The sequence below is a fragment of the Thunnus albacares genome, chromosome 8 (genome assembly GCF_914725855.1).
Source record: "Thunnus albacares chromosome 8, fThuAlb1.1, whole genome shotgun sequence".
Lineage (NCBI taxonomy): Eukaryota > Metazoa > Chordata > Actinopteri > Scombriformes > Scombridae > Thunnus > Thunnus albacares.
The window spans coordinates 11,160,166-11,177,495 of record NC_058113.1 but is presented as its reverse complement, the minus strand read 5'-3'; the positions used below and the strand labels follow the sequence as shown (position 1 = coordinate 11,177,495).

At 42.3% G+C, this 17,330-nt stretch overlaps 1 protein-coding gene across 1 annotated transcript in view; it reads right to left on the bottom strand.

Moving 5' to 3' along the window:
* Positions 1 to 15,092, bottom strand: part of LOC122987041 (exostosin-1a-like) — a 41,176-nt gene extending 26,084 nt beyond the window's left edge. Inside the window, exon 1 of the mRNA XM_044358649.1 lies at positions 13,033 to 15,092. Within this exon, the coding sequence (XP_044214584.1) occupies positions 13,033 to 13,985 (953 nt within the window). The 5' untranslated portion in view covers positions 13,986 to 15,092. The remainder of the gene's footprint in view (positions 1 to 13,032) is intronic.
* Positions 15,093 to 17,330: the final 2,238 nt, after the last annotated feature.

Sequence of the window (17,330 nt, the reverse complement as noted above, 5' to 3'; positions counted from 1 at the left end):
AATGATTCAGGTGTGTTGTCACTCAGCTGCCGACACCAAAGCCCCGCTGTGGCTGCATACAGGTTAAATACAGATAGCTTTAGCTACTAGCAACTGCTAATACCTACAGGCATGTTAAGCTAGCCATAACCTGCACCTGTGGACCATGGTCGTTCTCATTAAGACTGAATGCAGGGCCAGCTTTGCCATACGCCACTGCCTACCACCCCTCAGGTTCTAACCCATCTAATAAATCCTCACCCACTAATGTGATGACAGTGGGGGAGGGTCACCTAATCCTACTCTGATACCATGATACACCACACACACACCCACACCGACACCTACACCTACACCATCTACTGTATATTACTGACACTAAATGAGAACCTAATACTGAGTAAGATACAGTCTTAAAACATTTTCATATCATTACATTGACTAAAAAATGCAAAACATATGAAAGTAAGGGGACAACATAAAACTGTATAGTACTCAGTAAACCAAAACTGCCAGCCAAAAACATGTAAAATGGTTATACTGTCAGCCGCCAATAACCACTTGAGGTCAAGAAGAGGGCAAGGGGAGGATGAATTGGTGGTTTGACAAGGGTCATAATTACTGTGAGTCACTTAAAACATTAGCCTCACCTGTCTCACCCATCACCTCTTATTCACCAGGATATACACACCACGTCTAAAATGTTAGCATGTACACAATGCTGAGTCACAACCTCTTTTGAACAGCCACGCTTCAACTGTCAAAAAGACTGTAAACATCTGTCATAGTCAATTGCAGTTAATATTCTTCATGACTAAGATACTCACAGTCTATTTCATGGAAAAAGACAGTGCAAGAACAAAGTGATTTGAAGCTACGTGATGTCCTGTTGATATGAAGTCAATCCAACGGATGAATAGCTAGTGAGCTGAACTGACCTGATATTGAATGAGACATGTAGTCTCATTCAATATCAAAAATATCAATCCATTCTTTCCACTTTGGTCAGTTTTGTAAAGCTGACAAAAGCATCTCAAGGAATATTTAGAGTTCAATGGGATGGCAAGACCTTTCAAAAAAAGAAAAACACAATTATTAGGTAGGGTATCACACTGGAAGAGGAAATGCAGCTGCACATCATCACTAGCCTCTCAATGTTACAGACAAGGACAAGTTAACCTGATCTCAGAAAGGAGTGTTGACTGCTCAACAAATAGCTCTGTGAGTCAAATGAATTCCTCTGTATCCTCTCGGACACACTGGCCCAGAACAAAGCTTCATCATCTGTTAATGAATTCCATGGACAGCATTACTTGCTGCTGCAGGCAGGTAATTAGTTTGAACAGCAGGAAAGATCAAAGACAACACTTCCTGCCTTGCCCTCTGGTTGTGACCTCACAAGGGGAAGTCGCAGATTTCACCAGAGTGAGAAAAGGCACCAAGTGTATGAAGCTTAGCCAACAGGCACAAAATCATAGCCTACGTCATTTCAGCTTTAATTACAGCAGATTTGATAAAAACAGAAACTAGTTTGCAAAGGAAACAGTTGCTTTGAGTCTCTGTCAATATTAATTTGTTCGCCACCTATTTCCCCATTTTGCCCGCATTCAACTAGCTTTTCTTCTTGACGTGATTTGAACAATTTTACATTATTGTCAGTCTAAATGGCCACTTTATCTGTTAAGGACTGCGACAAAGAACATGTTGAATTAGGCCACCATTTTACGGAAGACTTACAGACTATCACACACTCAGGGTTATCATCATGTGTACTGGAGCTTCCCTTTCCTCACAGTGCCAGTTGAAGCCCTTATCTCACAGACTGGAGTCCAAAGAGGACAGGGGTAGATAGCATATCTGAATGTGTGTTTGTATGCCAGTTTTATCTGATGATCCGAGTCACTACCCAGCCAAGCCTCGCAACATGGTGGCTGGTAATATTTCCAGAGTGGTTGCATTATAACGGCACAACATGGTCCCACATGGTGATGATGACATATTGCCAAAGTACCTTTGAGGAGACGCAAGGACAATCACACTCATGAGGTCCAGCTCTTCATGATAAGTCAGTCATTTCCTCTCTCCAAATCTCCGAGAAGGAATACTAAGGCTATTTGTTATTGTACCATAATCCCCTTCTTCTCAATTCCAAATATAATTCATGAAATATTAAAAAATATTTTGTGGCACTGATTCAAGAGTCATAGACATTGAGAGACTCCATATCTGTGTGCCTGGCAGCTCTCCTCTCCACAGTGACTGAAGGATTAAAAACCCATAGGATTTGGCTGGCCTTGGTTTTAGAGTGCTGCTTAATTCTGCATGTAGCTTTCATAACATATTTCATTGTACATGAGGGATAATTGAGAAAGTCCCTGTCATGCCGAGCAAGCAACTTATCTGAGTGTTTGAAAAGACTGTAAATGTGCTTCAGGGGTCACGCTAACACTGGCTTGCTGTACGATGAGTCAGTTCCAGGAAGTTTGATCTGTGTCCTTAGATGCTTTAGATGACTTTGGTAGTGATATCTATCAAATATTTATTTTTAAATCAACTTGCCATTTCTTTTCTCCTTTTTTTATTCCATACCATGTCACTTTCAGATTTGGTCCACATACTTGAGTCTAGATTCAGGTGCTTTCCTCTTCTTTCTTTTTTTTGTGGCACATTCAACCAATCACATTGTTCACTTCATGGGACTGCACCAAAGTTAGATGGAAACAGACTGCACCCAATGGTTTTGAGGTGGACCAGAGAGCAGGCTACACCTACACCCACCATCAATACTCTAGTACAACAGCAGCTTTGATGCTCAAGGGGAAACTCTGCCGATTTTCCACCAGCATTGTATCTCTACAAAGTGGGTAGTATATGCAAATTAACAATGTTTAACTTCCCTCTATGTTGCCTGCAACCAGAGCACCCCACTCATTTGCTGCCAAAAGTCCGCTGGGTGATGCAAAATGCATCATCCAGCAGACTTTGGAGATCTGCATTAAACTACAAGCTACATTTCCTCATTCTTCTCCTTCAGTAGTGGTGCCTTCAAGACGGTCAGAGGTGGGTCTCCCAATACCCTCCTGGCTACCATGTTACACCAGCGATAGAGAAAAGCAGACACTAAAATACAATACTATTAAACACTTAAAAATATCAGTATATTTGGAAGAAAACTAGTTTCATGATACAAGGCTGAATATGTGAGGATCATCAGGAAGAATGGAGACAGACTGAAAACTTTGCTCTACAACAAACTTTGTGGTGCTTTGGTAAACCTGAGTTTGTCTTCTAAAAGAATATTATATCGAACTTTGCCAACCCTGAATACAGAACAGCACAGCAGTGACTGTGTTACTTGAAACTTGTGGCTGCATCCAGTTTTGAGCACAATCCGGTCCTGCTCATCATCGTCCAAAATAGGTAAAAGAAACCATGGTCAGATTAGAAACACCAGTACGACATATCCAGACTCAATGAGAAAGAATGTTTTGTTGATTAAACCTCAGTAAAGATACACAACGCTGCTCACTTTGTCTTTGATAACCGGCTGCTCATAAACACACCGTGAGTAGCTCACTGGAAGCTCATTGGACGAGATGCACACGATGCATTCCGGTTGTTGTAGGATCCTCCCTGCGGTATGGTTCTACAGCCTTTTTCTCAGTTTTCTTTAGCCATAGGCACCAATTTCAAAAATAATTGCACATTTCTAGTACATAGGTGACCTAGTTTTAAGAAATCATCATATTCACAGCAGTGAATTTTTCCTTTAAGTAAATATACCAAAGTCTTGGAAGAAAAAAATGCCGCCTGAGGTCTGGCAAAACCCTCTCCAATCAGGCCCCAGTGTCAAAACCATAAAAATGGATTTTACATCAATTATCTGTTACTACCCTTCATGAACGTCACCCTCATCATCTCAATCACCATTAGGCGCTGCTTGTGTTTCATTACCACTTTAGTTTCACTTTTTCAACACCCGAACCCTCTCAGATCTGTTTGTTTGGCAGCACTTCCTACATTCTGCCTTACTGTTTCATCCAGTGCAACTCTATCACATCTGTCAGGGAGCATGGAAATGGTGATATGCGCCTCCACATGATGACAGAAAAGCTCCTCCTGCAATGGACCACACTCTGTGCTTGGCACATGGTGATCCCTTTCCTTATTTCACTCTCCCAGCATTCCAAGTGAAATACATCACCTGGACACGGCTGCCAAGGATAAGACATACATCATCCTGTCAGGACAGGAGCCGAGATAGAGAGGGAGCATGGCAAACAAATGGCATTGCCCTCTGTCCTGAACAGCTAGCCTCCTAAGAGAGTGCAAGAGCAGTTAAAACCCATTCAAGCGAATGAAGCACTTTATAAAATCACACTATTCACAGGCAGAAAGGCTATAAAATCTACATGCACATCAGAGAGCTGTAACAGCAGACGTGACATGATTATGTTGAATGCAGGACATGTGATATCCTGGCTGCTCACTTATCCGCTTTCCTGTATTTGTTTCCTTGGCTATCACTTACCATAAGCTCTGTAAATGAGCAGTTTATAATCCCAACACTCTATAGGAAACAGTGCATTATCCATCTACCTCAGCCCCACAACTCAAGGCTATGGGCCATCAGAACTATAGGCTGAATAAATCTCTCTTACACAGTAGCCAGGAGATCCACTATGCACATCTTCTGGTGAACCTAATCCACGTACTTTGTTTGCTTTTGCTATAATAAAAGAATATCTCAAAGGTGTCACTATTTTTTTTTAAAAAATCAGTCTTACAAATCTACTTGCAAAGAAGCCATTTAGATGTAAACAAGCCATTCACAAAGGAAAAAATACAGAAAACACAAAGAAATATGGTAAAAATGGATTTGCAGGGGTAAAGATGAAAAAAGCTCAGTATGTCATAGTGACATACATTTCCTGTTGTATTGTCCATCTTCATTACAAAAGATGAACATCAGCGGACAAAGATGTGAAACATTCAGAGGAGCTTATCTCAGCTCATTGTTGCCAGTGGCTGACTGTACCAGCATTTTCCTGTGTGGGATTCAACTTGTTTACATCCTCAGAGACAAGACCTGGGGAAATGAACAGCAGGTGGAATAGGTGTCAAATGATGCTGAATTTATTCCACCGTCAGGTGTGAAATTAGCAACATAAATTAAACTGACAACACAATGTACTGGTGATATGTACAGTATATTGCAAAATGTAGCACAGTCACTTCAATATTGTTTGTTTGATAAGCTACAATACATCACACTGTTGACCTTCACCTGCTCCACGACCAGTACTTTCACATTCATACACTAACTGGCCCAGCGTACACATCCGAAACACTATTTAAAACAATGGCTGTTCCAAAATTATCGTGTGGTCATGTAAGTGTCATTTCTCGGCCTGTGTTGATGAAGAGAAAACATATAATCTAAGTGGACTGGTTTTGTGGTTTACCAACCTCCTTCACCATCTGCTGGATCATTCCACTCTTTCCAGCGAGGCCAAACGTAGATACTTTACTGGCAGAGCTGAGTAGGAAAGGCTGGCAACTGGAGGGCCCTTCCAGAAAAAGGGATCATTGTCTAAACTGAAGTCAGAATTGTCTACTGCAAGGCTTTTTTGTAATTAAGTTACCCAAAACCACTGCATAATAATAGGAACAATGACCTGCAGACTGAATATTATAACGACTCCTAGAACAATGTGATTATCTTAAGACAGAAATTAGACTAGTGGTGTAAAAGTTTCTCAAAATGAAACCTACATTTCAATTCAATCTGGTGAGAAAACACACCATCATGAGAGCACTGCATCTCCTCAGTCACCTTTATTATACAGTAGCTCGATGGTCTACTAGCTTGCCTTAATGGATCTGAATACTGTAACAATGACAAATGATGAAAGAAAAAACAAAAAGATAAGTAATTCAGTCAGTCCAGCCAGGTGCTGCTATGGGCTGTGAAATTCCAAGCCAACTGTCGGCCATTGAGCAACACTGGGCTGTTGTTAAATGCTTGCGGCCAAACATCACCTGTACTTCCTGCAATATGCACAACACTGTTGGCACTAGTCTGCCTGTATGTGTGGACCTTTAAGCCACGCTAAATCAGTGATGGAGGCAGTTGGTGAAAGAGAGCTTTTGGATGAGCTCTTCAGCTCCGTGTGAATCAGATTTGTATTGCTTCCATTTGTTCTTGTCTACCAAGCGCAAGATAGCTGGTTGACAACTCCACACAAAACTATATGTATTTTTGATTTTGGGGTGAACTGTCCCTTTAACAAGTGAGTGCAACACTTCCTGGTGAGACTGTCTGAAAATGTGAACAGTTAATCCCATACTGAAATGATACTGCGTCTTTCCCTTTCTACGACGGTTGGTTGTTCACTCTGCCTTTGATTGTGGCCGTTCACAACAACTATAAACACATCTGATTTACCAAGAGGCTTGGACAATACATTGTACAAACTACCTCTTTTCTTGCATAATTCTCACTCATATAGACAGGGAACATTCACGTACGGTATGTTGGATGTTGTCTTACCATCAACTGCAGTATTGGTGCTTTGTTCAAGTACAACTTTTACCACAAGACATGACTTAACGCAAACCAATTGATCAGTCTGCCTTTGCCAGCACGAGTTCTTTGAGGTCAGCTCAGTGTCAGGGTCCTAAATGTGATCTATGCTTCTGTGTCAGGGTGTTATGTTTATAGGATCTGTAACTCTACCTGAGGTACCACTGGGGCTTATGTTTACCTTCTCCAAAATGTACCTACACTTTTGGGCTGAGGGACAGTGATACCGCACGGAGACCTCAAGAATTGAGATTACTACAGTTTTTCCCCTATGTTCAGCAGCAGTGCACCGCCCCTGCAAAATTATGAGCGCTGCTGCTAAAATTTCAGATGATCATTAATGTCAACGAGCAACTAATGGTTTTCTCTCGCACACTGTGCAACACCCTACGTTATTGTGGATTTTTTAGTCATCCTCACTTTCTCCGTTCTTCAAAGGACATCTACGTATTTTTGCAAGAGTAGCGTTACTCCGTTAAAGTATAAGGCGGTGCGTGTGTAGTTGCACGAGCGCAGAGGGCGAGCGGCAGAAACATGACGTGAACACGAGCCAAGCAGAGGAAAAGTTTAGCAGTAGGTTGTCAAACTGGCAGTCAATGTACCCCCCCTCGCCCCGCCGCTCCAAAGCAGTCAACCTAGGGGAAACACTGTACTGTGAACATGTTTCTGATGCTGGTAGACTGTTAAAAGTGAAGATCCTCTCTTTTTCAGTGGAGCTATACGAATTTATATTCTGTGATCTTTCAGCACCTTTTCCAGTGCAATGCAGCGTTACTGGCTTTTATATTTGCTTGGCTAGAAGCACTATGAACAAAAGAAGGATAGAAAAATAGGGTATATTCAGGCTTTAAGAAGAAACAAGGTTACAAAATAAACAGTATCTCTATCCAAGTACACTAAGAACCTACCGATTTCATGTGTTGAAACAGTAGGCAAGACTGTGAAAAAAGGCACTTTATAGTTAATGTGCAGGAACTCTGAGATCGACCATCCTCCCCCAACGATTATCGTTTTCCCCGAGCTCGGTAAAGCCTGCATCAAGTTGGCTAGCAGCCCTCTGCCAGGGGCTTTGGCCAATACTGAGGATTAAAACTCTGCAAGTCTATAAATACACCTAGCAGACCAACGTCAGCACCCAGCCAGCTACTGCACTCACCTCTCACTGCTGGATGACTGGCATTTGTTTTTCTTCTTTTCTGCTTCTCTCTTGCCTTTACTTTCTCTCTCTATCTTTCAGTTTCTCAGACTCTCTCTTTGTGTTCCTATTTTCCCTCCAACTCACTCTCAGTTTGTCTCCCACTCTTCTATGTCTCTCCCCTCATCTCTCACTCTATCCCTCTCATACTCTCTCGCTTGGCAGGGCCTCTTAATTGGAAACAAGCTGTGAGAGGGCTTTCAGTTTGAGGTTAAAATTGCATCTGACCTGCCTCCTGCTGTATCTTTTTCTACTCTCTTTTGGCTGTATTACAGGCTTGTACACAGTGGCTGAGTGCAGATGTATGAAGGACAGAGTGTGGTGAAGTGGGAACAGCAGGGACACTGCAGGTAAACAAGCGAAGTGGAGACATACTGTAGCTCACTTGCAAAACACCATAATATGTGAAATATATCACTTGACATTTTAGTCATTGAACAAAATGCCAAATCAATCTCAAGATATTTCAATAAGATATGCAGATAGTAACAAGGAAGTAGCCAAAAGACATTGATGCATCATAGCTGATACAGTCAAAATGTGAAACCTTTTGACAATGCAAGAATACAATAATACCCCTGGACTTAATTGTCCCTACTTCGGTAATGTACAAGTAGATGCTAGAGTCTGTGTCATGTACACAAGAAATATTCATTATAGCAGTAAGGGAGTGCATGGATGAAAAAAAAAAAACTTCCTTTCCTGTCCTGTCCCTGAATCCCAAATCCTATCACCGCTAACAGAAACTAAATGAGCTACAAACAGACATAAGTAATGAACTTAAGCTGGTTAAAGGCAGATTGTTTTGTTTGCTTTACTTTTAGTGTACAAGCTATTAAAAGCCATGAGATCTCAAGACTGGATAACAGAGTTAATAAACATTATGCGCTGGCAAAAACACACTAAAATCACACCTGACACAGTACAGTCAGTCAGACAGTGTACCATGTACATGTTAAGACATTTCTTCTACAAACAGACCCCACATGTCCTCACACAGTACATCAAAAACCCATGATGCATACCAAGCCAACATCTGGAGAATAAAGTCTCAACTATTACACAAAAATTACATGGCCATTACATGGTAATTATGGTGAGAGGCTGCATTCAGTCTGTCACAACTTCCTTGTTGTCAGTGGGAGAGGATAAGAGGGATTTGTTGCACAAAGGGCCACAGCCAGGCACAGAAACTATTACTTCCACTCAGTTAGACCACAGACTGCACTGTCTGACCCATAGGGCTATATAACAGGACAGTGAAACTCACAATCATGAAAAGAACTCAATACTACCTAAAGACAGTGCAAATGATAGTTTGATCATTGCTATATGTAAGTGATACGGTACTGTATTATAAATTCAGCACACCTACAACTGTTAAAATATTTAACACATTTTACAAATTGGCTGATGTCTTAACTCAAGTCTCAATCTGTGTGAAACACAGCTGCTTACTTGAGGGAGATATTCAGCCCATTTCATACTTTCCCAATTTTCAGTAGTTTATTCCAACTACTGTGTTGTTTACAGGACAGTACAAGTCAGAGACATTTTTCATTTGGAGGTCGAGTCATCATCTAAGAACAAATATTGATCTCCTTGGCAACTGGCTTCCATGACTACTGTCCCACCCACATCTTTGGCCCCTCACAGTCTCACTCCCTTGGAAAGCCCTGCACAGCTGGATGCCAGGCCTGGGAAACAGAACAGGTCTGGGTACGATTACCAATTGAAAATAATTCAGCTTTTGGGAAATGATGAATCAGTCCTGTCAGAGATAATGCTAACCATTTGGATTTTCCCCAAAAGCCAAAACCCCACCCAATTTGCACTCCAAACAGACTCAATAAAATCTCAGTGTAATGATAGGATTTTTCATGGCCCGCTGTACTGGTGACAAGAGCCAAGAATGCAATTAATTAATAAAGCCTAATACAGAAATAAAACCAGGGAAGATGTCATTTGTAAAGACTTCTGCTGTGTGCAATATGCAGAGATCAAGGCTAAATGCTGCACCCATACCACAGTGACTGTAAATCTGTTTCAAAACACCTTCTGGAGGACTATCTACACTGATTACATTAGACCAACCATAACTGGAGTATCCTTAATTTACCAGCCACAGCAGAAAAAAATATCTGGAGAGATAAAATGTGATTGATTATCACAGCTATTACAACTGCACATAGACTGTCATCTGGGGTGATCTACCAAAGTCCAGTGTAGGTATAATATGAACATGTAAAATGTGAAAGTGAGGTATTATTGCAAACACCAAAAAGATCCGAAAGTGGAAAAAGTCCCAATAGCCTCAAACTGGTTTATTAAAAAAATCACTGTACACTGCAAGATATTTTTACCAGATCCGGCCCAAACAAACTTCTCATAAAAAATGTATAAATATCTGGCTGAGAAATGCACTCTTCACTTTGCTTCCTAAATGTACACAAGACATGAAAAATGTGTTTGTAATGAAAACTTTGCTGCTTAATTTCAGACTTTGTGGTGTAGTGCAACAGAAGACTACTACAGTGGATCTTATGCCATTTGTCTATGCAAGAACTCAGTTGAGCCCACAATGCAAACTCTCTACACTTCACTGCAAAAACCGTGAAAATTTGTTTGGAAATGTGATCTGAAGATGTATTGTCAATTATGTGGACGATAAGGCATCCAGATAATGTTGAGATGGAGATCCAAACACTTTAGGATGGGTTTCAGATAACTGGATTATATCATGATTAGGATCTGATCATGGATTGTACAGACCAGTGAGGTGTTGCAGCAAGATATAAGTCGCACCATGGTCATAGCCATGGTCACACAGGAGTGCAGACCATTAAGTTTCACTCTCGTGTATGCCCCAATATGTGCAAGGGCAGCTGCAACACTAGCAGGCTGAGGTGGACAGAACACAGTAGAGTACAGTACAGAAAGGATCAGTATTTGATCGGTTTTATCATAGACGATACCGAACCATTAAAAAATATACCCAGATTGGCCCTGATACCAATCCTTAGTAAAGGCTCAGGACATCTGTATTTGTTTTAGTAAGTTACAGACTTTGTTCGATGTTAGGGATGTAACACCACAAGGAGAAGATAAGGTCAGGATCAGTAAATTAATTTTATTTAATTTAGCAGGAATTCTGTAGTGGACTGGGGATCAAGTCAAAGCCTGTTGACTGATAGTGATGTGGCTTACTGAGGATGTACTGACTGAGAACCACCGAACACACTGTAGCTTTGCAATGAAGCTAAGCTGACGAGGGCTAGAGAGATACCCAAAGCCTGCTTTTCCCCCAATGCTACTTAATGACAGGAGGATTAATTTTTCCTTTGGGTTATGGCTCTGATGCCACCCATCTAACTGTGTGAAATCACTCCCTGGCAGCGCTTGGCAGCAAGCAGTGAGCTGGCAGAAAGAGGCAGAGTAAGAGTGAGAGAGTGAGAGAGAGAGAGAGCAGATAGCTCATGTCTTATGAGTGATAGGGAGAATGTTATTCTGCTGAGCCAACGAGTGAACCTCCTTAAGCTGAAACCTACCTTCACAGACAGACACAAACATGAGAATCCTCTGAGGATCGACGCGTAACAAACACATTAGACACCCTAATATGAAAAAACACATCAGAAGCAGTTTATGATTTGAACACCTCTCGCTCATTCTCGCTGTAAGCCATCTTGCAGCTAGGTTTCATAGCAGACCCCTTAACATACAATGAAGTGGTCTGTCACCCAAAATGAATAATTGACAACAACATAGTAAAAAGTTGACATGGGGGTCAATCACAGCAGGTCCCCAAACAACAGAGGGGTCACACAGGACACGGTTTGGGGCCAGGGCATTCCTGGCTCACGCAGTTGGGTTTGTCTGGGAAATGACTGAGCAAACAGGGGCCAGAGTGGCTTCCCCTTACTGGCACCAGCGCTTTGTCCCCGCTAATCCACTCCAAAGAGCCACAGTCAAACACCCAGCGCCATACAGTCACCAGTAACAACACAGCACAGTCTGGGGGGACACGAAATGAATCCCACTGGCCAAAGCACGGAGACAGACGCCAGTTTGCTCATCAGATTTGGGCACAGAAAACAGTACGGCTTAGCCGTAGGACTGATGATGGGTGTGGGTGATGATCACAGAGCAACTTTTCGAGGTAGTGGAGCTGTGCAATATTGCTTGTTACCTGTGTGCATCTTCATGAGTAACAGCCATGGGGTTGCATTTTTATATTGAGAGAGGATGACAATTTCTGCCACGGAGTGTCAGGACTCATTATACACTGATATAAAGAAATGTCGAGAGCAAGAGTAGTAGATTTATCCACTGCTGAATAGCAGGCTGTATAGACAGATGGGGATATCAATTGAATTACATTAATATCGTAGCTGTTGTGGCTGACATTAAAGCAAATCCACTTATGTGTGCCCCGTGATGTGTGATTTGGTAAATAAAGTCATATGACATGGGAACTATTTAAAAGTGACAAATCAAATTTGTCCGCCGAAATGTTTCTATTGCGGTTGAGTAAATCAAATGTGCAAAATGAAAAGGAATCAAATCAGGGAAAAGTGGGCTCTCCTAAGGCCACGCTGAGTTTAGAAATACTCCCATCACACCGCCTCATATCTGGGAAGTATAATGATTAAAAAAAACAAACAATAAAAAAAACTTAAGGCTCCTGTTTCTAAGTAATAGAACAGCACCCTTAAATTTATACAGCACCACATAATAACATCAAGTCTTAAAAGAGAATAAAATACACAACAGCATGGGAACAACACATCAATAATTCAAGAAAACTGAAATACTTAGCAGTGTAATGAATGAGTGTTGTAAGAACATGAACCTGACCAGACTTCTGACGAGTGTGAGTGTGAACTGTGGGAGTTGACTAATGTTATCCATGGTCACAGAGACCATCCTGAAAAATCAAAGCTTCAATCCAAGAAAGAAACAGATTTCCTGTCAAAATGTTGACACTTAACACCCACCTTGTCATTGATAAGAGTGGATAACAGATGGATAACCGTGTCAGTTCAACCAGTCAAATGTAATGTAAAACCACCATACTGACAAAACATTAGGACAAGATGAAAAGACAAGACAGAGCGGGAGAAAATGGAAATGAAACAAAACTTCCAATGGGTATTGATACTGTGCATCATCCAGAAAAATATCAACAACAAAGACCCATAAATCAACTGTATGGAGTGACATGAAAAGGACTGAGACGTTCTTGCTGTCAAGTTAACTGGATAGTACTCACTTGTCATATTCCGCGTTGTCTTTATCACAGCGTGCATCCTTATGCTTCTGCCAGTCCTTCCCATGCTTACATGTGGTGAGGAGGACTACATCCTCTGAGTTATGAACATGATATAAAGCATTCCTAGTGTCTGAACCTATTCCAGTTAGGTACCTCTTCCCCTTGAAAACAAGCATGTATTTCCTATAAGGGGGTATGGTGTTATGTTTCAGGTAGCCTCTTTCCCCTCCTGTCCTAGGGTGGTCTTTAGAGAAAAGAGGGATGGAAACATCAAAGTTGGGCCGAAAGTTCTCCGTGCTGATGCTGGCTTTGGCCAACATGGCGAGGCCGATGTCGAAGCCAAGATCTTCTGTGTAGTCTGGCCAGGTGCCAGAGTATAAGTTGAAGATGATGTGGTTTTTGCCCCCGTTCCACAGAGGAAGGCTCTGGATTTTTGCTTTCAGGTTGTGCACATATTGGGGTGAAAGCTGGTCCCGGTCCAGAGTGTCCAAACTCAGGACAAACAGACATGCCTGTCCTGGGTCAAGTGTGAAGAACCTGGACCCTTCAATAGAGGACAAAATGTTCTGATAGCTCTCTGACATCTTCTCCCCTTTCTGCTGGGGGTAGATGTAAACTTTAAATCCATTTCTCTCACAACGGGAGAAATCAAAACAGGAGTCCATTCTGCAGCGTTTTCCAGAGTTAACGCCTGAGTTAGCGTCCCTCTTCTGCCTCGGAGATATGTGTCCGATGTGATCGTCGCTCCAGTCTCGCTCCCAGGTGCTGTAAGGCTGCAGTGCCCCCGGGAAGCGACGCCACCGCGCCCCGGGGTGATAACCTGTGAGGCTGCGGTCATCACGCCGGCTGGGACTCCGCCTGGACAGCGGGACTTGTATCCCCCCAAAACAAAACAGCAGAATGAGACAAGCACCGGCGGAGAACAGAATTAAGTACCGTTTTTTGGCCTGCATGTGTACTACGATCTAGGATTTGATGTCTGGCGATAAATCCAAGAAGTCCCCAAGTTTTGGCTTCACCACCTCCTGCGGGAACGCTCCGCCATCTTCCCGCGGGCTGCAAGGATTGTGCGCTCACGTCTCCCACCTTCTGCTTCAGATGCCTTTCACAAGTCCGGGAACTGATCCAACGCATGTGGGCGACTGATAATGTTCATCCACCTCGTCTCCTCGTCAACAGTATATCGATTACCTGGGAAAAGTTTCTCCTATAGGGAGAGTGTCCAGATTTGATTGGCAGCCTACTTTCCTTCGTATAACGTCACCTTTGCTTTGGACTAAACGTACATTTTCACCACATTGTGTGTATTTGTAGTTTACCAAACCCGTACGACCACTAATAACAACACTGCGAAAAACGAGTAAAAACTTGAGAGTGTAAAGCAGCACTGTTTGCCAGACTTGTTGCCTGGACAGTTAACAATTGTCCCTAAGTTACTGGAAACTGGCTACCAAGCGGGCACCGGAGCTCTAAACATTCAACACACCCGGTCTCCGACGTTGCCTCGGTTCTTTAACTGAATGTATCGAAAGATAAAACGTATCATTATATCCGTTTTGCTGCCTCTATACGGCGAATTTCTCCAGACGATTTACGTTAGCTAGCTAGCAAGCTAACTGACTGGCTAGTTTCGGAAAACATTCCCAGTTAGCTTGTTAGCTCATCAAAGTAGCTTTACCGCTGGTTGGAAGTCAAAGACAGCCGGGCAGTCCGTCTTCTCCTTCTGAAAAACATGTCTCTTCGTGGGTATACAACTTGTCTTTGGCTCTTCTCGTGAAACTGGAGCTGGTAATTTCTCAGTTAAGTTCTCCAGTCATGTGTTAGTGTTCAAGCGATGGCACACACAACACAAAAACAAGAGGTGGTGTTCGAGACTTGGAGCCCGAACAGGAGCAGAGCCGCACGGCAGTCCTCAGCAGGACGACTGCTGATGATGATGTGACCGTTCTTCCACCGCGCACGGTGCGTTACCATTGGCTGCCGTCACATCCGAGGCGGGCGGGTCTTCCAGGGCACCCGTTCACTCCCAGTGAGCACAGAGCATCTTTCGGATTTATTACAGAGCGAGTTGAGATTTGTGGTTTGTCTATTGAACCACATTAGACCATATGAGTACTTTCTTGGTTGCAGATTTTATTGGCAGCCCATGATGGTCAAGTGGGAACTGAGCATTATAGTAAAGTATATATAGTAAAGTATTAAAGAACTTTTAGAGTACGGTAAAAATCAACAACGTTTAACGTAACAATCTCAACTGAAAGTCCACTTTGTAGCTGTTCTAGTGCTTTTGATCATATCACATGACCTTCATCAGCAGTTGTCATGGAATTATGGATGTTAATTTTTTTTTTCCCGAGCACTTCGAGGACTTATTGTCCATGTTGGCCGTAAAATTGACTGTGACGGTTTCCAAAGTCAAGAATAAACTCTGAATTTAAACAATATATTTTAGAATATTTTTCAGGCAAAATCATTTTAGTGGGAATTAAATGCCTCTCAGACTATATTTTGAGGTTAAGAACAATAATTAGGCAACTAACTTAGTTGATTTGTAAGAGAAATCAGGAACGAAATCCCTGTCTGTTCTAACCTAAATCAGAACACCATATTACTTAAAATTGCACTTTTTGTTTTATTTCTTTTTCAAAGACAAATGACCACTAGCAGTTTGCAGGTCTACCAACCACCCATAAACCAGGCAGGGGGATTAGTGGACTGAGACCCTGCTTCAAAGAGGGTTTGGGTTAAAGTTGCTGTATGAACAGGTAATTCAGCAGCTGATAGATTTCCACTCTTGTTGAGAGAGCAAAAAGCGGGATGTCAGGCACAAGCCCTGCATCAGCATGCAGTTTATCTTGCTGAAATGCCCTTAAGGAAGACAGTGAATCAGTAGCGGTCATGCTGTGCTGCTCTGTAGCAGAACATGACCTCCGACCTCTTTGTAGAAAGTGTTAAACAACAAGAGAACTGAGCCTTTCAGTCTAATTAGAGACAGAATGTGATAGAAAATGTTAGAATATATTAATAGAATCAAATAGAGTGTTCCCTGAGACGAATTGCACCAGTGAATGAGGACCCGCAGGACAATGGTACTGCAGTGCATTAGCCAGGTCTTTTCTGGCAAGTATTAAGCCATGATGTGTTTTCACAGCTGCTCTGGTCTGAAAGACTAGAAGTGATTTTGCAGAAGCGGGGAAAGAGCAAGGAGGAATGTGAAGCTGCGTTCCTCAGGAGCTGTGGACCAGCTATCTGCACTCCCTCAGTTCCCCATGGACCACTGATCAAAGACAGGGAGGGATATGATGGCCACCTCCTCATTCGCTACCTCCTCCCTTTCTCTTTGTCTCTCCTCTTTCTTTCTCACTCACTCCACTCCTGCCTTTTTCCTCTTACGCTCTCTATCATCCCCTCCGCTGCTCTCTGGCATTCCTTCCATCTCCTCTCCCTTTTATCCTTTTAACCGATTTACAAGGGGAGTGCCGCTGGTGACTGATGTGAATAGATGGATGTTCCCCAGCTTTTGTCACTACCATGATCAGATGTGCTTTGTTTATATGTCACTGAAGTTTAATTCATGCACTTTTATGTGGCGTATCCGTGTGGAATTTGTGACAGTCACTTTACAGTCTGAAAATTATTGTTGAACTTCTCGAGGCTTATTTGGATGCCTCCCCTCAAAACCAGTGCAATGACAGAGTAAGGACAAATCAACAGAAAATACAGACAATTGGATTCCATGGAAAACACATATATCTTAGGGTTCTGCTTTTGTCTAGTTATTATCTGCAGCTGCAGTTAATGAGAATGTGGAGATGCTGTCTCCCTGCTGTTGCATTGTGTTTGCTGAGCTGAGCACTGGCAAGATTTGGAACAGCAGGGTGACTGAGCCAGAGCAGCACTCCCACTGTGTAATACATGCAACCATGCCAATATCTAATTTGGATGCACCCAGGTCAGCATAGTTTTTTCCCAGCCAGCCAGTGAGTCAGCCAGCCAAGCAATTAAACAGCCAAATGGAGATTTATTATTTTCTTCTGAGTACATTTAGAGGTCATTAATTTGCGGTTTGTTAATAATTGTAATGCAGTGTGAATGTGTTTTTGAAAATTCCATTTGCATATTCACATGAAAAATATAAATGTGTGGTAAACAGTGCACAAGATGCACGACAGCACACACAAACACACGCACACACACATTTGTGGTGCTATGTGTATGTGTGTCTCTTTTATATAGAGCATAGCCTTGGATGTGATAATTTAGTGTTCCCTTCTGACTGAGACTGACATCCTTGGTGA